This window comes from Mastigoproctus giganteus, chromosome 7, assembly GCF_048544385.1.
Source record: "Mastigoproctus giganteus isolate SK-2022 chromosome 7, ASM4854438v1, whole genome shotgun sequence".
Taxonomy (NCBI): domain Eukaryota; kingdom Metazoa; phylum Arthropoda; class Arachnida; order Uropygi; family Thelyphonidae; genus Mastigoproctus; species Mastigoproctus giganteus.
In genome coordinates this window covers 81,213,323-81,238,834 of record NC_143581.1, presented here as the reverse complement: position 1 = coordinate 81,238,834, position 25,512 = coordinate 81,213,323, and the positions used below count along the sequence as shown (strand labels likewise).

Sequence of the window (25,512 nt, the reverse complement as noted above, 5' to 3'; positions counted from 1 at the left end):
GATGTGAGCAGTCAGCAGTAACGTTGCAAGAAGAGGAGGGTTTATGAAAGCACTAATACTCGCCCTAGGAAAAATGCTAGATAATCGCACTAGAAAAATCGCTTGGCACTGGTAGCCTAGTAGAAACTGTTTACTTTTCAACTATCCTAAAACAAAATTAAAGGCAAATTAGTTTGATTACAAGTGAAACTACTTGTAATAAAACTAATCAAAAGAGGCTTGACTGATAGGAACCAAGATAGCATTGAAGAATATAAGGAACTAAGATAGCACTGAAGAATATAAGGAACTAAGATAGCACTGAAGAATATAAGGAACTAAGATAGCATTGAAGAATATAAGGAACTAAGATAGCATTGAAGAATATAAGGAACTAAGATAGCACTGAATAGAAGACTAATAGTCTAGGAGTGATCTGTACTATCACAATGTCCAATGAGTACAAAAAATTTAGATGATGATTATTATTACTACGATGGCCATTTCAGTGCTTATTACACCTTACTGACACCCACTTTGCCTGATTATTAAGATTTTCTTGTTTGAAAGTACAGTTAGTGAAACAACAGACAACTTATTGATAAAATATTTCTACAATATAAGAGACTAAACTAAATCAACATGAAATTGATGCATTCTGTTGAAAACTTGATTAACTCTTAGCTAAATACAGAAGTGAAACTTTTGTTTATTCACAAACTGTAATATTCTAAATCTCTTGAGCTGGAATCTTCTGATAAAATTTACTTGATTTGTATTATTATACAGAGTACATTCTAGAAGTATATGTCTGACTGTGTGTGGCAATAATTATGCTGAGGAAAGTTATTCGCCAACAAAAGGAACAGATGGATTAAATGAGTATGGCCAATTCTGACTCTGGCTATAATTACTTCTCCTTGTCTGTTTTTAATGTGATTGGAAGCCCATAATTTTGGTACAGGTTAAATTTCAAGTAGCGTATTATGGATTTGCACTTGCCATCGAAGAGTCCATCGATCTTTACATGTACTTTGAATGTTCAATTTATAATCTGTGAATGGTACTAAGAAATTTATTGGGGCTGTGCTGGATGGATGTTTCGTACATAATCTGTGATTTCATTTCCCAGTATTCCAGAATGGCCTCGATCCAACAGAAGATAATCTTTTGATGATGTTCTCTGAGATGAATCAACTGTGTTCTGATGAGCTTTATTAACAGAAGAGTAGATGGGAAAGTGTTTTGCATGGCTAATAAGGAACTTCTTTGCGAGTCTGTATATATTATGCTCTTTTGGATTGACAGGTTGAAAATATTTTCCACAGTTAGTTTTATAGCATATCATTCAGTTGTGTAACTGCTACATTCTGCGGGAAGAGATAGAGAAATGGTAGTATCAAGGAGTACCACTGCCGCACCCAATCCACTCTCAGACTTCTTCAATTAATATATATTTTAGCAAAATCGGGATAATCTTGTGTATGCGCAATGTGTAGCCATTGGATATTAATGTCTAATAGAGACTGTTTTCCCCATTGGTGGAAATAATTGTCACGAGATGGCATGATCACAGATCATGGAGGGTTGGGATCTATAGGATCTTGCATGATTTTATTGAAAGGTATATTCCAATCTTCTGGTAGTTCCTTTAGTCTAATACAAGCAGGTCGAACTGTCTGTGGTTTGTTTCTATAAAAGATAGTAAACTGCACAGTTCAGCATCAACATCTTTCTCCTGATATTTTAATGAGGTTCATGGGCTTCAACATCAAACTTTGTGCTGATGTTCTGAACACACCTAGAGCTGTCCTAAGAGCTGAATGTTGAATAGGGTTGATATGAGATAAAGCTCGCTCTCTCTCTCTCTCTCTCTCTCTCTCTCTCTCTCTCTCTCTCTCTCTCTCTCTCTCTCACGCACACACACACACACACACACACACACACACACACACACACACACACACACACACACACACACAGAATGAAAGACAGGTGCACCATAGTCCACGCATAATCAGATTATGGATTTATATAAATGAAGTAGGCTGTAACAACAACTCCCCCATCTTGGGGCTGATAAGACTCCGAGTATGTTCAGTTTTTTTGACAAGCAGTCCAGAAATGTTCAATGTGCTTTTGAGAGTTTAACTTACATCAACCACCCGCTGGTTGATGTAAGTTAAGTAAAGGCAAATTTTGTAAAGGCAAACTTCTGACCATCCTACAATGGTATTTCCTCAATTTGAATTTATGCCCTCTCAGGCGATTATTTTGAGCAAGAGGAAGAGTCCCATCAGCATTGAGCATGCTCAAACCATTCAAAGCTTTATACACCTCAATCAGATAACCTCACAGGTGCCTAGTCTCCAGACACTGTAATTTGCAAAACATAAGCCTTCCTTTGTAAGAGCAACCCTTTGTTCTGTTTCTTAATCTTGTTGCCCTTTTCTGTACTTGTTCCAAGAGCTCTACATCCTTCTACATCCTTCTCCAGACAGTACTCAAGGTGTGGCCTGACCATTGCCTTATACAAAGGGATAATCGCCTCCTTATCCCTGCTAGAAAAATTCCTGTATATCATTGACAAGACACCATGAACTACTCATGCAGACCATCTGAACTGTTCAAAAAACTTCATATCTGCCTGAACAATTACCCTCAGGTCCTTTTCATTCTCTACCACTGTCAGTGTGGTACCACACAGTTGATATGTTACTATGTGATTACTGCTTCCTATATGGATTTGTCAATGTTAAACTTCATTTGCCACCTCTCAGCCTGCTCAACCTTTCTAGATCCTTTTGCAGCAGTGTACTGTCATTAGTGTCATTAACAACCCTGCCAACCTTTGTATCATCTGCAAACTTGAACATTAAGCTTGATATACCATCATCAATATCATTTATAAATACAGAAAACAACAATGGACCCAACACTGAACCCGGAGGGACTCCACTAATAACATTAGTCCACGAAGAGCACTGTCCATTGATTACCACTCTCTGTCTTCTCCTACTCAACCATCCCTTTATTCATAGCACCAATTTGCCTCCAATGCCACACTGCTCCAATTTGTGCAGCAGTCTTCAATGTGCAACAGTACCAAAGGCTTTTCTAAGATCCAAATATATGATAACAAAGTTATTCTTTGCATCCAGTTCCTTTGTTACTACATCATAGTATCCAATCAAATAAGTCAGACAAGACTTCCCCTTAACAAACGCATGCTCTGTCTGAGCTATAACTGAAGTCTTGTCTAGATGATCCTGCAATGCTTCTTTAACCAGTGCCTCCATTAATTTCCCTAGAACAGAAGTTAAACTAACAGGTCTGTAATTATCGGTGTCTCCTTTTCATCCTCCTTTGTGGATTGGGGTCACATTTGCACATCTCCAGTACATGGGTACCTCCCCTGAGTCCAGGGAAGCTCTCATAATTATGGCTAAGGGTTTGCTTACTTCCTTTGCTGCATCCTTTAATATAACTGGATAGATTCCATCCACCCCAGGTGCCATTCCTATGTTTATCTTCAGCAATTTCTCCTCCACTTTACTCTCAGTTATTACAAGATTATCTAGCTTACTGCCAGAGTTGAATACACCTCTGGCATTCCCCTCCCTGAATAACTCCTCATGTGTGAATGTAGATGCAAAATATTCATTTAGTTTGTTAGCTACCTGAGCAGGATCATCAACAGTTGAACCATCGATATCAAGTGGACCAATCTGATTCATCCCTTTCCTTCTTGAGTTTACATAAGTAAAGAACTCTTTGCTGTTTTTCTTTGCATCCTTTGCCAAAGATTTCTCGTAATTTGCCTTTGCCTGCCTAACCTCCTTTGTAACTTGGTTACAGACCAGCTTATATCTATCTTAGGCTTCTGTGTCACATGTTAATTTATATGCATCCCATGCATTTTTCTTCTCTGTCACATGTCTAATTAGTTCATCTGACATCCTTTTAGGCCTAAATATTGAACAATATTTCTTTGTTGGTATGAAAAGCCTAGTAGCTTCAAAGATTAATTCTTTGAATACTTCCCATTTGGAATTTGCTGTTGGTAACATTATCAGTTTGTCCCACCGTATAGAATTTAAATACTGTCTCAGACCACCGTAGTCACTTTTACGAAAGCAAAAACCTTTTCCTTTACCCTTGATGGTAGTTACCTCTTTGAGTAAATCCCACTTCAGCACACTGTGATTATTATTATTATTATTAGCTATATGGTACAAGGAAGCCTGAGGCTCATGCTGCACCAGCCAAAAAAAAAAAAAAAAAAAATTCCCGAGTTACCCTGAGAGAGAGAGAGAGAGAGAGAGAGAGAGAGAGAGAGAGAGAGAGAGTGGTAGAAAGGAATCACCAAGAAAGAGAAGAATGATGATATCCGGCTCAGGACCCTGGTGTGCCAAGCCCATACTCACCAGATGTGAGCCCCCGGGCATGATCACTGCCACCTAGTGGTTCCTTTATATGCAGATTCTTGATGCATGAAGAATCACTACTGATAATCAGATAAAGAGTATTACTCCTCTAGTAATGCCTCCGTAGCCAGGTGGGCAGGAGCAGCACACGCTTCTTGATCAGAATGGGGTTCGAGCCCGAGCCACCAAATACAGAGGATGCGGAAAAGTCAGGGAATGACCACCACATATCCCGAGAGCAATATGGCCTTAGTTGCTAATGCTCCTAAAAAACCAAATAACAAAAACAACTCCCTCTACTTGCCTCCCAAACATGCTGCTGTAGAAAACAATCATCCAATAAATCCACAAAAGACTTGATAGTGTGTGAGTGACCAACCCATAAATTCCAGTCAATTTCTGGGAAATTAAAATCCCCCATTATAAGACACTCTGATTTACTGGCCCACTCTATTTCTCTCCACAATTGCTCATTATACTCATCAGATTCATTTGGCCTAGAACACACACCTTCTCTCATTATTCCTTTCCCAGTGCTTATGTCACACCAAACAGACTCAACATTGCATTGTCCACCAACATCAATTGGATGCACTTCCTTAGATATATTTTATGTGTTTCTTAACTAACAGCATAACCCCTCCTCCCTTTCTGTCCTGTCTATCCTTTCTTTTCAACTCTGGCAGTAGGCTAGAGAATCTTGTAATAACTGAGAGTAAAGTGGAGGAGAAATTGTTGAAGATAAATACAAGAAAGGCACCTGGGGTGGATGGGATCTATCCAGTTATATTAAAGGAAGCAGCAAAGGAAGTAAGCAAACCCTTAGCCATAATTACGAGAGCTTCCTTGGACTCAGAGGAAGTACCCATGGACTGGAGATGTGCAAATGTGACCCCAATTCACAAAGGAGGATCAAAGGGCGACACAAGTAATTATAGACCTGTCAGTTTAACTTCTGTTCCTGGAAAATTAATGGATGCACTGGTTAAAGAAGCACTGCAAGATCATCTAGACAAGACTTCAGTTATAGCTCAGACACAGCATGGTTTTGTTAAGGGGAAGTCTTGCCTGACCAATTTGATTGGATACTATGATGCAGTCACAAAAGAACTGGATGCAGGAAATAACTTTGATATTATATACTTGGATCTTAGAAAGGCTTTTGATACTGTTGCACATGGAAGACTGCTGCACAAATTGGAGCAGTGTGGCATTGGAGGCAAATTGCTGCTATGGATAAAGGAGTGGTTGAGGGAGAGAAGACAGAGAGTGGTAATCAATGGACACTGCTCATCGTGGACTAATGTTATTAGTGGAGTCCCTCAGGGTTCAGTATTGGGTCCATTATTGTTTTCTGTATTTATAAATGATATTGATGATGGTATATCAAGCTTAATGTCCAAGTTTGCAGACGATACAAAGGCTGGCAGGCTTGTCAAGGACACTACTGACACTATGCTGCTGCAACAGGATCTGGAAAGGTTGAGCAGATGGGCTGAGAGGTGGCAAATGAAGTTTAACATTGACAAATGTAAAGTACTACATATGGGAAACAGCAACCCCAGAGCAACGTATCAACTCTGTGGTACTACACTGACTGTGGTAGAGAATGAAAGGGACTTGGGGGTGGTTGTGCAGGCAGATATGAAGTTTTCTGAGCAGTGCAGACGGCCTACAAGAGTAAGTCATGGTGTATTGTCAATGATATATAGGAATTTTTCAAGCAGGGATAAGGAGGTGATTATTCCCTTGTATAAGGCGATGGTCAGACCGCACATAGAGTACTGTATACAGGTCTGGAGGCCTCATTTCAAGAAGGATGTAGAGATGCTGGAACGAGTACAGAGAAAGGCAACAAGATTAGTGAATGGAACAAAGGGGTGCTCTTACGAAGAAAGGCTTACGTTTTGCAAATTACAGTGTCTGGAGACTAGGCAGCGGCGAGGTGATCTGATAGAGGTGTATAAAGCCTTGAATGGTTTGAGCATGCTCAATGCTGATGGGATTCTTCCTCTTGCTCAGAATAATCACCTGAGAGGGCATAAATTCAAATTGACGAAAGACAGATGTAGGATAGACGTGAAGAAATTTGCCTTTAGCCAGCGGGTGGTTGGTTGCTCGAATAGACTTCCATCCCTTGTCGTGGAAGTTGATAGCCTAAATAAGTTTAAGGCTCAGCTGGACAGATATTTCGAATGAACAGAGGGGTGAAATGGAAGTGGTTATTTTTTTATTTATTTATTTATTTATTTGGTTTTTTTTTTTTTTTTTTTTTTTTGGCTGATGCTGCATAAGCTTGCTTTCTTGCATAAAATGCGTCTACTAATGCTAATGCACATTGAACTCCCCAAATTCCAGTTCTGCACTGCTTATGTCTGTGTGACACTATCTCTCTAATATCCCAACAATATCTGCCTTTGATGTCTTGACTAGCACTTCAGCCTCATCAAATTTACTAACTATACACCTAGCATTGGTGTACATGCAAGTATACATACAGTTCCACTATGACTCCTAGCAGTCCTGGAAATCTCCATTACCTTGCTTTCCAGGCTGCTGCTCAATTGCATTTCAATAGAAGTAGTGCAAGAATCACTTTTACTTCTACCAGTGACTACTGTTAATCTATTAGTCCATGTATCCCCCCAAGATAGCAGTTTTCCGACCCAACTAACTCTGCCTCAAAAGCATCAGCAAATATTCTTGCACCCTTTTTAATTAAGTGTATCCCATCCCTTTTGAAGCAGTCTCTCCTGTTAACAAGCACAGACCGGGCTGAGAAAAATTCTACCACTTGAGCTTTGCACATTCTCCCCAGGGGTGAACTGATTGACAAGGCTCTCATTATATACTCGCTCCTATCATATCTGGGCAGAATTGCAAACACTTTCAAATTCAACCCTAACTTACGGCTTTTTTTCAGCATTGACTTGTACTTGTAATATAATTCTGCTGGTCTACTACTCTTAATATCATTAGTGCCAACATGTAAAACAATATCACCCTTTGCGCCTTTAAAAGATGATATCTGCTCTACAATGTCATTAACCTTTACCCCCGGCAGACATACCCTGGTCCTGTTCCATCTATCCTTTTTTGCACAATATGTTCTCCGTTTCACTGACAATTGAGTCACCTACAACAACTAGTTCCTTTGGGACCAGCGCATTCTGCCTTGGCATTTGCCGCTGTGTTGCTTGATGTTCAAGTGCAAGCTCTGGCATTCATGTGGGCATCTGAGAGCGTGATGGGTCCCTCAATTTAAATCCTTCGAGGGCATCCACCCTGTCTTTCAAGCTCTCAAATAAGCCCATAACAATGCTGAGTTGGCATCTGATTTCCTCGCATTCCTTACATCGCACACACACAAAGACATTCTTTTTGGCAATATCATGTCCTGTTCCTGATTGCTACACAAACATCAAACAAGCAGTGCCTTTCAATAGACCGTGATTCAGAGGACAACTGCCCCCCCCCCCCAGTTCTCCGAAGCCATAGCACTTCAATTAGTTTGAGCCTTTTGCTTTGCTGCTCTGGTCCGAATCATGATATCTATTCAAGTTCAATAAAATTCCAATACAAAATATAACCCTAAACTTATTAACCCAGTGCAGTTATAACACTATCTATATATATATATATATATATATATATGTGTATTTTGGTATCGAATGTTATCTATAAGTTACGTTATATGACTTTCTTATCCCCTGTCAACTTATATGTATTAATTTATCATGTTACATTTGTAAAAACTAGGTTGCTATATTTATTTAGTTAATGTACAATTCAATTGACAATGAAATTTAATAAGATTAATAAATTTTACTGATTAATTGATACTACTATACTAGCTATCTAGTTTTCTGTTAAACCTTACGCTATCTAGTTTTCCGTTAGACCTTACACTATCTAGTTTGGTGCACACGTTGTATCGTATAACAATGGCAGCAAGTTACGAACGGTTAATCTACGGACACAAGGTATTATTTACTTTCCAAATCGTGCTATCTAAATTCAAAATAAACCACGGAGCTTGACTTGGTCTATAAGCTACTTATAGAAAATAATTTAATCTAACAATTAAGTCAATAAAGTGGCTAGGTATAATTAAAACTTGCGTTAGTGGGAACTGCAGAACCTGTCAAAACCTGTTCAACAGGCGGATTTGATACCCTTACCAATACTAAGTAATAACCTACAAAATCTCTATCTAAATTCAAATTAAACTAAAGTATTTTTACTAGGAATATAAAGCAACTCTAAAAAATAAATTAATATGCCAATTTAAGTCAATAAAAAAGCAAAACTTCTCAATTACTTCTCAATTCTTATCCCATCTACAGGGATGGGATACACTTAAATAGAAAGGGTGCAAGAATATTTGCTGATGCTATCGAGGCAGTGTTAGGTGGGTCGGAAAACTGCTAGCTTGGGGGGAGACAAAGACTAATGGATTAACAGTAGCCACTGGCAGAAGTGAAAGAGATTCTTGCACTGCTTCTATTGGAATGAGCAGAAGCCTGAAAAACAAGATGCAGGATATTTCAGAGACTGCTGGAAGTCATTGTGATACAAGTAAACACATGGGTTGTGTTAAGGTAGCTAAGAATAGAAACAAGTGCAGGTATACTTGCGTGTACACCAATGCTAGGAGTTTAGTAAATAAATTTGATGAATTTGAGGTATTGCTCAAAACATCAAAGGCAGATATTGTTGGGATATCAGAGACGTGGTGTCACACAGATATAAGGAATGCAGAACTGGAATTTGGGGAGTACAATGTGTATAGAAAGGATAGACAGGACAGGAGGGGAGGAGGGGTTATGCTATTAGTTAAAAAACACATAAAATCCAAGGAAGTGAAGCCAGTCGACATTGATGGACAGGGCAGTGTCGAGTCAGTTTGGTGTGACATAAGCATAGGTAAATCAAAATTGAGAGTAGGAGTGTGCTATAGGCCTAATGACTCTGATGAGTATAATAAGATACTGTACAGGGAAATAGAATGGGCCAGTAAATCAGAGAGTCTTATAATGGGGGATTTTAATTTCCCAGATATTGACTGGAATTTGTGGGTTGGTCACTCACACACTAGCAGGGCTTTTGTGGATTTATTGGATGATTGTTTTCTACACCAGCATGTACGGGAGGCAACTAGAGGGAGTAATACTCTTGATCTGATTATCAGTAGTGATTCTTCATGCATTAGGAATCTGCAGATAAAGGAACCACTGGGTGGCAGTGATCACAGTGTGCTGAAGTGGGATTTACTCAAGGAGGTAACTACCATCAGAGGCAAAGGGAAGGGTTTTTGCTTTCGTAAAGGCGACTATGATGGTCTGAGACAGTATTTAAATTCTATACAGTGGGACCAACTGATGATGTTACCAACAGCAAATTCAAAATGGGAAGCATTCAAGGAACTAATCTTGGAAGCTACCAGGCTTTACATACCAACCAAGAAATATTGTTCAAGGTTCAGGCCTAAATGGTTGTCAGATGAACTAATGAGACATATGGCAGAGAAGAAAAATGCATGGGATACATACAAATTAATGGGTGACATGGAAGCCTATGATAGATATAAGTTGGTCTGTAACCAAGTCACAAAGGAGATTAGGCAGGCAAAGGCAGATTATGAGAAATCCTTGGCAAAGGACGCAGAGAAAAACAGAAAAGAGTTCTTTACCTATTTAAACTCAAGAAGGAAAGGGATGAATCAGATTGGTCCACTGGATGTTGATGGTTCAACAGTTGAGGATCCTGCTCAGGTGGCTAACAATCTAAATGAGTATTTTGCATCTACATTCACACATGAGGAGTTATTCAGGAAGGGGAATGTCGTAGGTGAAGTAAACATTGGCAGTGAGCTAGATTATTTTCTAATAACTGAGAGGAAAGTGGAGGAGAAATTGCTGAGGATAAACATAAAAAAGGCACCAGGGGTGGATGGGATCTATCCAGTTATATTAAAGAGGCAGCAAAGGAAGTAAGCAAGCCCCTAGCCATAATTATGAGAGCTTCTTTGGACTCAGGGGAGGTACCCATGGACTGGATATGTGCAAATGTAACCCCAATTCACAAAGGAGGATCAAAGGCTGACACAAGTAATTATAGACCTGTTAGTTTAACTTCGGTTCCAGGAAAATTAATGGAGGCACTGGTTAAAGAAGCACTGCAGGATCATCTGGACAAGAATTCAGTTATAGCTCAGACACAGCATGGTTTTGTTAAGGGCAGGTCTTGTCTGACCAATTTATTGGATACTATGATGTAGTCACAAAAGAACTGGATGCAGGGAATAACTTTGATATTATATATTTGGATCTTAGAAAGGCTTTTGATACTGTTGCGCATGGAAGACTGCTGCACAAATTGGAGAAGTGTGGCATTGGAGGCAAATTGCTGCTATGGATAAAGGGATGGTTGAGTGGCAGAAGACAGAGAGTGGTAATCAATGGACACTGCTCAATGTTGACTAATGTTATTAGTGGAGTTCCTCAGGGTTCAGTGTTGGGTCCATTGTTGTTTTCTGTATTTATAAATGATATTGATGATGGTGTATCAGGCTTAATGTCCAAGTTTGCAGATGATACCAAGGTTGGCAGGGTTGTTAAGGACACTACTGATACTATGCTGCTGCAACAGGATCTGGAAAGGTTGAGCAGATGGGCTGAGAGGTGGCAAATGAAGTTTAACATTGACAAATGTAAAGTACTACATATGGGAAACAGTAACCCCAGATCAACGTATCAACTCTGTGGTACTACGCTGACAGTGGTAGAGAATGAAAAGGACCTGGGGGTAATTGTGCAGGCAGATATTATTATTATTATTATTATTATTATTATTAGCTATATGGTGCAAGGAAGCCTGAGGCTTATGCTGCACCGCCAAAAAAAAAAAATTTCCCCAGTTACCCTGAGAGAGAGAGAGAGAGAGAGAGAGAGAGAGAGAGAGAGAGAGAGAGAGAGAAGTAAAAGGGAATCACCAAGAAAGAGAAGAATGATGATATCCAGCTCAGGACCCTGGGTGTGCCAAACCCATACTCACTAGATGTGAGCCCCTGGGGTTATGCAGTTCTCTGAGCAGTGCAGACGAGCTGCAAGAGTAGCTCATGGTGTCTTGTCAATGATATACAGGAATTTTTCTAGCAGGGATAAGGAGGTGATTATTCCCTTGTATAAGGCATTGGTCAGGCCACACCTTGAGTACTGTATACAGGTCTGGAGGCCTCATTTCAAGAAGGATGTAGAGCTGCTCGAACGAGTACAGAGAAGGGCAACAAGATTAGTGAATGGAACAAAGGGTTGCTCTTACGAAGAAAGGCTTAAGTTTTGCAAATTACAGAGCCTGGAGACTAGGCATCGGCGAGGTGATCTGATAGAGGTGTATAAGGCTTTGAATGGCTTGAGCATGCTCAATACCGATGGGATTCTTCCTCTTGCTCAGAATAATCACCTGAGAGGGCATAAATTCAAATTGAGGAAGGACAGATGTCGGATAGATGTGCAGAAATTTGCCTTCAGCCAGCGGGCAGTTGGTTTGTGGAATAGACTCCCATCGCTTGTTGTTGAAGTTGATAGCCTAAATAAATTTAAGGCTCAGCTGGACAGGTATTTCGAACGAACGGAGGGGTGAAATGGGAGTAGTGGTTGTTTTTTTTTTTTTTTTTTTTGGCTGATGCTGAATAAGCTTGCTTTCTTGCATCATATGCCTCTATTAATGCTAATGCTAATGCTAATTAGCTGGAGCCCGTAAAAACTTCGCCTGTTCACGTGTACTCTCACACCCACTCCGAGTATGATCAGTTTTTTTGACAAGCAGTCCAGAGATGTTCCATGTGCATTCGATAGGTTAACTTACTGTCAAAATTAAACCTAGTAGATGAAAGCTATTAGCTATGGGAAGAGGAGGGTTATTTAAGTGGAGCTCGAGTTTAGGATGCATTTTGCATCTGGTACAGAAGTGAATGGCAGTAGATTTCTGGCTGGATAATCTATAACTGTTTTGTATCATCCATATCTGGATGCATCTGATTGATATTTGCAGTTGGAAATCAATGTAATTCATGTTTTGCAAATGACATGAAATTGTAAGATCATCAGCGAGAAGGTATGACTCCACAATTTTCGGGATCAGTTCAATTATATGATTCATTCCCATTGTGAACAAAGTGGAACTGAGACCAGACCCTTGTGGAATTCCTTCTTCGTGGATAAAGTTTTTAGAGAGGATTCCCCAATAAACTTAAAAAGCTCTTTGTTGTAGGATATTTTGAATAACATATGGTAAATTGCCTCTCAAGCCGAGAAAATGTAGATCCTTTAAAATGCCGAAATGGCACCTAGTGTCAAAGGCTTTCTCAATGTCAAGACAGACCATGACAAGATGTTCCTTTTTGATTAAAGCATTTCTGATGTTTGCTTTGGCTTTGATCATGAGAACCAATGAAGATCGGTTTTTCCTGAATCCAAATTGGTTGTTGTTAATCAAGTTTTGGGACTCAAGGAACCAAGTGAGATGGTAATGTATTATTTTCTCGAGGATTTTGCTCAGACAGCTGGTATGAGATATTGGCCTATAATTTTGAGGAACAGAATGATCTTTACCGGGTTTTCCAATTGCCAGTAAATAAGAATGCCATCAGGAACTTATGAAGGTATGTTCGGAAAAAATTTGATAGAAAAATATGAGCAGTGAAGACAGTGATCTTTGATCCAAATTTCGGAGCATTATAAAATATATCCCATCAGGGCCAGCAGCACTGTTTCTTGAGTTGGTAAGAGATTGCTGCAGTCCAAGCATAGTAAATGGTTGATTATAAGGTAAAGCAGAACTGTCAGTGAAATTCAATCTGGATATCTCTGTAACCGTTTTAAGTTTTTGAAATGATTGATCATAAAAATCGAAGAAGACAACTGAGAAAATTTTCAGTACATTTGATATTTCTGTTGGATTAGAAAGCTCTTGTCCATTCAAGTTCAGTAGTGGGGTGGATAAAAGAGGAAATTTATTGTTTAAACATTTTATTTTTCTCCAGATCAATCTGATATCCTTATTTTTATTTATTGACGAGGAGAATTTAATCCAACTTTCTTTTTTTGCTTTATGTCTGATATAACAAGCTTTTGTGGGAGTGCAGTAGCACACGCTCTTTGAGTAGACCGGGGTTCAAGCCCCTGACTGCTGAATACAATCGATCTGCCAACCCGCACTGGACCAGCGTGGCAGATTATGGTCCATTTCCCTCAGCATGAATTGTTGAGGAGGCTTCCATCCTGCAGTGGGTTGATAATGGCTGCAATGTTTTTTTTTTTTTTTTTTTTTTTGCTCTAAAAGGTTTATAATTAATAAGATTGGAGGTGATTGGATGTCTGCAAAAAAGGTTCCATGTTTTGTTTTTCTCTTTTTTGCATTGTTGCAATCTTCATTCCACAAGTAATTTATTTTTCATCTATTTCTTACTTGATATTGAGGAATAGCAGCGGACATGGCTGTCAGCATTTGATTTGTGATGTGCTAGGTAACACTGTTGATGGACCAGGACTGAATGGAATAGTTGCCAAATGATATGTACATTCTGTATTTTGTCCAGTCAGCTCTTCACAATTTCTATTTAATTGGATTTTCTGTTGGAAAGGAATAGGATATTTGAATTTTGCACATTAACGGATAATGGTCGCTGCTATAAGGATCACTCAGAGTTACGCAATCTATATTTTGGAAAGAGGATTGGGGAACAAATGGAAAGGTCTATTGCAAATGTTGAACCTGTAGGGAGATGGATATATGTAGGAGAGCCAGTGTTTAGTAACATTAAATTGTGCCTGTCGATCAACATTTCAATAAGCTTTCCTCGTCTGTCTGAGGTAGGGGAACTCCATAGTGGATGGTGGGCATTAAAGACTCCTAGTAAACAAAATGGAGATAACAGCAAAACAAGATCTTCGATTTCCACATCTGGAAACCTCAGTATACTGTAAGCCCATGTGATGCAGCAGACAGTTCACAAATTACAGATCCGGCCATGCTCCCAGTCATCTCAACAGCACTGCCCGCACTCTATTCTCCAGAGCTTGGAGCCATTCCAGCACAGATGAAGCTAAGTGCAGCAAGATTTCTCGTGTGAGGACAGACTTAATCAATTGTGGCTACCCAACGCACATACTAGACAAGTGCCTATTGCAAGCACAGGAGCTCACAATCCACCCGAGACCACCAACCCAGGCCAATATACCTAGTGCATACATTCCCTACTATCCAGGCATGTCAGGCCGGATCTCAAAAATCCTCAGAGAATACCACATAAAATGCATGCAGTTGCCCGGTAGAAGCTTACGTTCTCTAGTTTCCAAAGTAAAGACCCCTGTCACCCCTCACTTACGCAGCAGTGTAATATACCGCATAACCTGCAAAGACTGCGACAGCTGCTACATAGGAGAGACTTCGAGATGTCTTCAAGACTGCTTTACAGAACACGACAGAGCAATTCACCTTGCTGAAACTGACCAGTCTGCAATTGCAGAGCACTTCTGGACTACCCACCACAACCTCAATCCCAAACGAGAGTATGAAATAATAGACCACTCCCGGCACTTTCGCCACCGCCTCTGGTTAGAGGTGGTGGTGAAATATTGAGCAATTCGAGAGCCATGAACCGCTGCAAAGGCATGAGACTACCATTTTATGCCTAGACAAACACTGAAGAAAACTGCACATGTCCGTGCAGCAACAATAAACACCAGTTTAATGATCGAATGATGTGCCTTCACTCGCCTCACTGCACGCATAACTGTGTCCATTAAGTTCAAATTCTGTTGAAAAAGAGACAATTTGTCTCGAAAGCTAGAGTATCTATCTGTAATCAAAGTTATTCTGTATCTATTTGTAATTAAATTGTTTTTACTGGTTAACACTCAACCTTCTTTCACCATGGATCCCAGTACAACAGGCCCATTTGTCCTCATTCCTGAATAGTATATTGATGATTTGGTGGAAGATAGATTGAAACCAGTGTCAGAATAATACCATTTACAATGCATGTGGCAATGGCTTCTAAGGCAGTTTGTAATGGGATGCGTCTTGAGGTAATGCTTGAATCAATCAATGAGTATTGCTAGTCCTCTATGAAAACTGTTAGTGTCAGCTCTGTCTTGTCTGAACATAGTATAATTTTTGATTGTAATTGAGAACTGAGGTCCTGCAAGCACATTGCAAGAGGTTTATAGTGGTGAATTAATAACCCCAGGGCTTATCTGGTGAGTATAGGATTGGCACATTCAGGGTCCTGAGCTGGATACTATCATTCTTCTCCTTCTCGGTGATTCTCTCTCTCTCTCTCTCTCTCTCTCTCTCTCTCTCTCTCTCTCTCTCTCTCAGGGTAACTCAGAAATTTTTTTTGGCTGGTGCAGCATAAGCTTCAGGCTTCCTTGCACCATACAGCTAATAACAATAATAATAATTCACGGATATCATCAATGATACTGTGAAGGCCTCTACAGTTCCATTGGATAATATGTTCCATTTTTTTGGATTTGTAAGAGGGAGATAACTCTGTCTGCTTTTTATGAGTGGGTTGTTTATGATGGTCAAGTTTAGATTTTTCTTTTCTGGGAAAGTTGGAGCACACTGAATCATTGTTATCTTACATTTCACCATCTACATGTAATTTGAGATATTCTTGGGTGATCACATCATTGGCATCCATCCTTGTTGAGGGTCATTGATTAACCTCAACAGGATCTTATTTTTGCAAATTTTCTGCCACTTTACTGTGGGTTATGCTTTGAGTTGGAACTGTGAGTGGCGTATTGTTACTTTGGTCTACTGTCTTTAGCTTAGATGTAATCTGGGTCAAGAGCTGTAATCTTAGATGTAATCTGGGTATGATCGAGCCCAGTCTGTAATCGATTTATCTGGAGAGAGTGACACTTCCACCTGACATGCTACTGATTGGTGAGAGTGGATAGTCGAAGCATAAGATCTTTTTGTCATGATTAGTTTAATTCGTTTTCTACCTTCTTGATATGAGACTATTTTCAGTCTTGTATTTTTGTATTTCCTTCCCTAGCTTCCAGAGATCACATTCTTTAGAGCACGTTGGATGGTTGCCCCTGCAATTAGGACACTGTGGAGTTTGAGCCTTGCATTCTGATTGAATATGAAATGTACAGCCACAGTTTGACATATTGAAACTCCATGGCATGCTGTCTGGGAGTGACCAAATTTCTGTCATTTATAGCATCTTAAGGGATTTAGGATAACGGGTCCAACATGGAAATTTAAGTAACCTGCATTGACTGAAGCTGGTAGATTCAGTGTATTGAAGGTAAGAATTATGTTATGTGTTGGGACTAACATGCCATCTTTTTTGCATCATGATTCCTTTTGCTTGAGATACATTTTGTTCCTTTAGTTCCTAGACTATTATTTCTTCAGAAACGTTTGATAGATCCCGCTCAGTGATCACTCCCTTGGACGAATTCAGAATTAACAGTCTGAATATGTGGAGTAATTTGAATTGGAATTCCACTTAAAGAAGTGAATTTAATAGTAGTTCAGAGTGTCTTGGGTGATAAGTCTCTATTAGCAGGTCCCTAGATTGGAGACTTTTCACCATTTTTGATGATGCTGCTGCATTTTCCAAGCATCGTTGTATGATGAAAGGGGAGAGCTTGCTAACAGGTTGTGCTGACAGATAATGGATAATCAGGAAGGCAGAATTCACAAAGGTGACCTGAGAAATTCTAAACCTTCAGTACCACCCTAGTTTCCCAAAAGTCGAAAATCCCGACATGCTGATTGTACATAAAAAAACAAAGTTAGAGTCTATATCTTAGAAACTGTTTTTGCAATAAAAAAATGTTTTTCATGTAATCAAAATGGCCACTAAAATCATTACAATTTTATTTGAACAGTTATGCAAACCATTCAGTTATGCAAACAGCATATGATAATGTTAATATTTTATGTTATATATATAGATTTCACAAAAACCAGTTTACTGACAGTAGTTACAGTTTAATTATATCAAAATCACATATTAAAATTTGCAAAATATCATATAAATTATAATCAAATGTTTAAGTATTATAATAATCTTAACATACTCATCATCATCAGCCATTTTCAATCCATTGCAGGATGAAGGCCTCTCCAGCAACTTTCCAGTTCCTTCTGTTTTGAGCACTGGCCATCCATTTACTACCCACAAACTCATGAATTTCATCTGTCCATCTCCGTCGTTATCTTTCAGGTTTTTTTCTAGCTCCTCTTGGGTACTATTCTGTTATTTTCTTAGTCCATCTGCCATCATGTCTTCGAACTATGTGTCCTGCCCAAGACCATTTTAGTTCTTTAGTTTTGATAAGAATGTCCTTTACTTGAGTTTGCTGCCTAATCCATGTGTTTGTCTTCTTATCTGACAGTTCTGATTCCCCATATAATTCGTTCCATTCTTCGCTGTGTCATTCTCAGCTTCTCTTCCATTCTTTTGGTGAGTGCCCAAGTTTCATTTCCATAAATCATGGTGGGGAGTATACATTGGTTCATTATTTTATGTTTCAGACAAATTGAGATATTGCTCATCAGTATGTGACTATATTTCCTGAATGTTATCCATCCATCCAAAATTTATTCTTCCCTTGACTTCCAGCCATTTATCATTATTACAGCCAATGACTTGTCCCGGATAAGTATATGACTCCACCTTTTCAATTACTAGCTCCTTCAATTATATCCCTTTCTGAGGCATACTTGTTCATCATTACTTTTGTTTTAGCTATATTCATCTTTAGTCTGAAATCCTTACTAACACTGCACAACTGATTAAGATTTTCCTCTAATTTTTTGGGACTGCGGCTTATGACCACAATGTCATCTGCAAATTGTAAATGGTTTAGGTACTCTCCATTCACTTTGATTCCTTTCTGCAACCAGTCTAATCTGAAAGCTTCCTCAAGGGAAGCTGTAAACAACTTCGGAGATATTGTGTCTCATTGTTGAACTCCTTTCTCAATTTTAAATTTTCTACTGAGAACGCTATCTCCTTTATTAGGCTAATAAAGGAGATAGCATTCTCATATACTTTCTTCAAAATCATAATAATAGGGGGTATCTATGCCTTGTCTTTCCAGTGCACAAAACATTGCCTTATGCTGTATGGAGTCAAATGCATGTTCATAATCCACATATGCCAGGCATAATGGTGTTTTATATTCATTTGCTTTCTCCATTAGCTGTGATATTACCTGAAGGTGATCCACAGTTGAGAATCCCATCCTAAAGCAAGCTTGCTCTTTTGGTTGATTCTCATCAAGTATTCTTTCTAATCTGTTAGTAATGACCCTTGTGAAGAACCATTAAATGTAAATGTGAGATAACAAGCTAATTGGTCTATAATTTCCAATTTCTGATTTATCTCGTTTCTTATGCAGCAAAACTATGATTGCATTATTTCACTCCTTAGGCATCACACCTTTTCTAATGCATTTGGTGAAGAGTCTTGCTAGTTTTTGTGTCTTGTCTCATCCTCCCAATTTTAACAATTCTACAGTAGCTTCATCTTCCCCCTGGGACTTTCTGATTCTTCATTTTCTTCAACGCATGTTCTACCTCATAGGGAAGGATATTGGGTATGTTGCATGTGTTATAATTTGTAATCCCTCTTCCCCACTGCTGGCATCATTCCCTCGCTCCTTGTATAATTCTCTATAGTAGTCTTCTGCTATTTGAATTATGCCTTCTCTGCTATTTATAAATACACCATCGGTATTCTTCAATTTCAGTATCATTTGTATTTCTTTATTACTGCTCATGGCTGCTGATTTGAGTCCTTTGTTTTCCCTTAATGCTTGTTCTACTTTTATAAATACATGATGGTGTATTTATAAATACACCATCGGTATTCTTCAATTTCAGTATCATTTGTATTTCTTTATTACTGCTCATGGCTGCTGATTTAAGTCCTTTGTTTTCCCTTAATGCTTGTTCTACTTTTCGTGTGTTAAATCTTCTTATGTCCTCTCTGAGTCTCTTTCTCATGGCTTTGCATAACTCAGTATACTCAATTTTCTCCTATCTTAATAATAATACTTAAATAATCTTAATAATAATACTTAAAATAATCTTACGTATTCTAATAATAATAAGAAGAAAATGGGATATTTTACCCCTTTTCTAAATATCCTGCTAGTACCCATAGTCATGCCTAATGTACTTTCAAAAAATTTGTGAAAGTGCAGCTAATAACAAATACTTGTATAATTATAGTTTTAGTTATGCTAATGATATTTATGAAGCAGCTGTAAAAATACATTACTCTAAATTTTCATATTCCAAAAGTATTCTTATTTCAAGTTTTTTATCTTTAGCATTTCAATGCTATACCTATAATTATTGCTCAAACACCATATACAAATACCAAAATTCAACTTGAAAAATTACCAATTAAATGCAATATAATAAAGTAAAATTAATTAAATCATTTTTATTTGCTGATCATATTTTAAAACTGTTTGTTTCTTTAACAGAAAATATGATATTCAAATTGAGAGGTATTTGTCATTAAAATTTTTCATATTTTTCTAATTTAATCTAATAATCGATTAATTTAATTAATCTAATAAATTTGCCTCACATATGAGGTTATTTTAACTTACTAAAAAACTAATAAATAATAGGTAAATTTTTACTTACGGTTGTCGGAATTATGGGCCAGACCCATAGACCTTAATGTTAGCTTAATGTCTGTTCCAGGGAAAATAATGGAATCAGTGGTTAAAGAAGTAATACAGGACATCTAGACAGATAAGCAATTATACTGGAGTCACAACATGGATTAACAAATTGGGACAATCTTGTCTGATCAATCTGATTGAATACTATGATGTGGTAATTAAGGAACTCAATGCAAAAACTAATTTTTCTATCATATACTTGGACTTTTGCAAGGCATTTGATACTTTTGCATATAAAAGACTGCTATGAAAATTAGAGCAATATTGCATTAAGGGAAAGTTACTGCTATAGATAAAGCAATAGTTCAGTGCGAGAAAACATCAAGTGATTATCAACGGGCACTGCTCTTCATAGACTAATGTTCTTAGTGGAATCCCCAAAGTTTAGTCTTGTCCCATAATGATAATACTCAAGGTAAGCTACTGAAACAAGATCGAGAAAAATTAGGCTGATGGGCTGAGGTATTACACTGAACGTGGTGGGAAAAGAAAATGATTTGGGGTCATGATTGTGCAATCAAATATGAAGTTTTCTGAGCACTGCAGCATATGGGGCTTTGTCAATGATATAGAGGAAGTTTTCTAACAGGGATAAGGAGGCAACTATCCCTTTGTACAAGACCATGATAAGTCCACATATGTATTCAGGTCTGGAGACCTCACTTTATGAAGGATGTAAATCTGCTGAAATTGGTGCCGAGAAGGGCAACCAGATTGGTGAAGGGAAACAAAAGGGTGCCCTTACCAAGAAAAACCTTCAGTCCTACAAATTGCAGTGTCTGATGACTAGGGACTTGCAAGGAGATCTGGTTGAGGTGCTTAAGGCCCTGAATGGATTGACTAAGCTCAAATTTGATGGCATTCCTCCTATTGTTGAGACTACACACACATAAGATGGGGCATAAATTCAAATTGAGTCAGGATGGTTGCAGGATAGATGTGTGGAGGTTTGTCTTCAGCCAGAATGTGGTTGATTGTTGGAAAAAACTCCCATTTATTGCTGTGGAAGTTGGTAGTTTGAATAAATTCATGGAAAAAGTCAAATTCTTGGAGGGGGGGGGATGGACGGTGAGGCAGGTACCTTTTTTTTTTTTTTTTTGGCTGATGTTCTATACACTTGCTTTTTGCATCTTTGCATCATATAGTAGTATTATTACTATATAGTCATAGAAATACATTCATTAATTGACAGTTACCTTCTATTTGTATGTGTTTAGTTAACAGTTGATATGTCATGATATCTACTGTTAACTAAATGAGTGATCAGTGTGTCACAAAACAACAGTCTCATATTTTTATAAACAAAAAAAAAAGCAGGGTTGATATTCTTTTTTTTTCCTATTGAGATGGCATACAAATTCAGGCCTTTTGTACTTAACAAAAAATCAGATATTTGTTAATTCTGATGACCTGAACTATGTGGTGAGAAGCAAGTCCACGAACAGACCATCAGAACAGTTACTAATATTCAAACAAATAACAAATTTTTTCTGTGATGTTATTTGCTTAAAATTAGTGCATTTTGAGATGATTTATGGATATCTAAATTTATCCCATTATTATTATCAGAATGAAATTTACTCAATTGTTAATCATTGCCTTCTTACAATAGTTTATTAATTAATTTCCACCAGTTATGTTTATATGCTTAAAAACTGAATGTTTTGCTTATAACTCGCAGTTTAAAGTTATAGGTATCATCATTAACATTTGAGTTTAATGTCTCAGACTTTCAACTGAAAGATTAAAGGCCAAGACATTCTGTTTTAAAGCTGAATTAAAATTTATAGGGAAAATAATTCTGGTTATCAAAAATTCCCCCCCCCCCCAAAGTTTTTAAAATAACAATATTGGATGTTTGAACAATGCATAATTTAATGTAAGAAATTTCTTAAATATAGGTAAAACCACATACCTCACAAAAAGAAATAACTCCATGTACATAATGAGTGCTGTCTTTCAAAACAGTATTGAAACAGTGGCAAATTTCCTTGGAGAATAATGATTTTGTTTCTATCTTTTCATATATTGCCACAACCAATGATGTTAAAAGAATCTTGGCAATAACAACATCATGCTGAAATATCAACAACCCAGAATTTTTTAAAATGCACAATGAAATTTCAATACTTAATTGAACAAGTTAGGAAAGAGCTCTCATATGTAAATTTTTGCATGCTTTATGATATATACATTTATATATTTTTTAATTCCTGCATATACAGATTTATGTAAGATTCCAAATACAGGGATAAATATATTGTATATATATTTATCTCTGTATATTGCAATAACAATCCTGAAGACTCAATGAAGAGCATTTGTGGATATTTCTCATCAGTGAATTAACAAGTTATTCATTTACAATTTCTAATTACTTACTGAAAGTGGGTAAGTAGACATTGTAAATGAATGAAAAGCTAATTTCACTATTAGCAAACTTGGTTTTCTATGTAGTTCATCAGTCTCATATTCACATAACCACAAGTTGCCTCAGTATTACATTTTAAATAACTAGAAAGGTTAATTTTCCCACATTAACCATTGTGCAATGATAAAAATCAGAAATTTTTTCTAGCTTCCTAAAAAAAAAGTCAAACTTTTACAGAAATTGTATCTGAAGAGATTTTCTTATAGTTTTAAGTGAAAATGGGAGAACAAGACCCTCTCAGGTTCCCCACCAATGTTTTTGCAACTATTTGGGTTTTTCTTAAAGGTTGCATTGTACCAGACAAGGTCCAAGGTTGCACATCTACCATCTTACCCTAGTTATTTTTGAAAGATTTATTATTTTTCACATAAGAAAGATATGAAAAACAATAATAAATAATAAATAAAGATGTGCTAACACAAAACCCAGTATTCTCTCAAAATGGCTGCTGCTACTCTGTGCGAAGTGAATTATGTAATTTCAAATTTGAAATAAGCCTGAAAATGGGATTAATTAAGAGTATCAAATGTACACAATACGTTTTTTTTTTAATAATATTGATAAACATAATAAGCAAAAATGTCTACACCTACACAGTTTGAAATTTCATGCACTTTTTTTAATGGTCTTAAATTGGAAAATAGAAGACCAAGAGACTGATGCTTTTATTTTATGTCTAATATGCTTTTTTTTTGTAATTTTTAGCAAAATTAATATTATTTTGTGTTTTTAAAATTAAAAGGTGTAAAACACAGAGCTTGTTTAAAAAACTTTTAACATATCTTTTAATATCTTAAAAAGTTACATACAATGAGCATTGCAATCCATTAAGAAATGATAAAATATTGCATTATTCAAGCAGAATAAAAAAAAAAAAAAATCCGCAACATTTTCCAAAAATTAAAACTTACATTGGGCACCTGTCAAAATACCCCTAACCATTTTGTTAGTTCCTTACAAAATGGTTTGAGGCAGAAATGGCAGTATATTTATGAAATAAAGTAGAGTAAGCATAGAAGAGAACAAAATATATATAATCTATTTATTAACATAATTAGAAAATCGGCTTTAACACTTAGGTTATTCAAATTATAAACATGTTCATATCATGTTTATGCATGCAGTAATATAGCTGCATTACACTGCCTATTGACTTAGTATTTCTTGTTTGAAGGCTATTAGCTGTTATTTTTATTTATAGGTGCTGAAAATCTGTATGGCTGTTCTATAGAGTGGGCCTGAATATCTTTTTGACTTCCCAATACGTCATTTCTCATATCAGACATTACTAAACACCATTATTCTCATAATCATCCCATTACCACCTGTATAACATGTCATGTAACTTTGAATTGCCCAGCAACAGCAGCAGCCAATAGGGAACATTCCTGATGAGGTTATCAGACTAGAGAAAATATTTTTCTGAAATTGTAGAAGTTAGAATTTATTTGGATTTCTGATCAGCAAGCTAAGAAAGATAATGTGAACTCTATTTTGATAAAGCAGAAAGCTAACAGTATTTGAGAATTTCAAGAGAAAATTCAGGTAGAATTTTCTGCAAGTAAGGACTGGTTTTGCATTTAGAATTTGCATCCCTATAGACTGCATCTAGATGAAAGCAAAAAGACAGGAAGTTTCTTGAAAGATCCAGAGATGGATAACCCATCTGGTGCTAACAGCAAAGAGACATCCATATGAAGAGGGATGATAAAGATGTGGAATACAGAAGCTTATATGGATGAATAAAGTCATTACAGTGGGGAAGAAGGAAAATGAATGAATGGAAATGTGCGAGAATTCCACTTCATTCACATTGGAATAGAAAAACTTGAAAATCTAGGACATAAATACAAACTATTAGGGCAGGACTAATGGAGAGAGACAGAGAGAGAGAGATCTAGAAAGATTGTTTGGCTCGGGTGTTGTTGGCCACTGGAATAAACTTTATCCCTGAGTGGTCTGGTTGACAGTCTGGTCAAATTTCAGGAGCAGCTGAGCTGTATCTTCTGAGACGGTGCGTGGTTCACCAGCTCAGCCACAGTAAGAAATAGGAATAAATTAGAATCAATACAAAGGACAATACTTCTCACTATTACAAGAGTATGTCATACAGTAAGTACAAGTGGGCTACAGTTGCTGGCTGGGGCCAAAAGAGGCTTGTATTATAGACTTAAAAAGGGCATATCCATAGAGTTTCTGCAGATAGCCCTTGATACAGCAAACACCTTCAAGGCTGAAAGAAAAAGAATAGCCACAAAGCTGTATGAGGTATGGCAAACACAGTGGGAGCAGGAAACGAGAAATCTGGTTAACAAAAGGTTTCTGCCATGGATGCCAATGGTTAGCTCAAAGCCACCTGTGATATGCCCCTGGCATACCACTTAGGTGGCTCCTTAAAGGCAAAACCAACTTCCTTAGGGCTGACTGATAACCCAAAATGCAGCTATGATGAGCGTGATGACAGAACAAATTCTATATGTATGTATAATTTATGGCATCCCCAGAACACAGCTAATACAGTAGCACAGATTGGCCCTCTTCCCAGGAAGAAGAACATCTCTTCATCATAGAAGAAGAAAATTATAAAGCCTTTAACACCCTTCTCGCAGAAAGTATTTGATATGCACAGAACTATCCAAAGAATGGCAATTCAGTCCCCCAGATATTAAACAATAATCAATAATTAAATTTTTCCATGTCTCCCACCATGCCCAGACGATGACTTAAAAACTGTGAGGATAGCAGTATTCTGTACCCTGACACGACAAATCCGGACTGACCTGGGAACCCACCAGTACTACCCCGCGATGTGAAGGAAACTGGGGTCCCACACAAAATAAGTGACAATGTAGGGGAGGGAGATGTGCAGGCAGCCAGGGAAGCAGATTAGCTGAAAAATATCAGTAAGCTAGTAGCAAGGGGATACGATCTA

General features: G+C 37.6%; 1 protein-coding gene across 1 annotated transcript in view; it reads right to left on the bottom strand.

Moving 5' to 3' along the window:
* The window catches only part of LOC150083028 (DNA-dependent protein kinase catalytic subunit-like), a 183,460-nt gene that overhangs the window by 135,003 nt on the left and 22,945 nt on the right, over positions 1–25,512 (bottom strand). Inside the window, exon 2 of the mRNA XM_090378361.1 lies at positions 22,065–22,226. Coding sequence (XP_090234487.1) covers positions 22,065–22,226 — 162 coding nt within the window. The remainder of the gene's footprint in view (positions 1–22,064; positions 22,227–25,512) is intronic.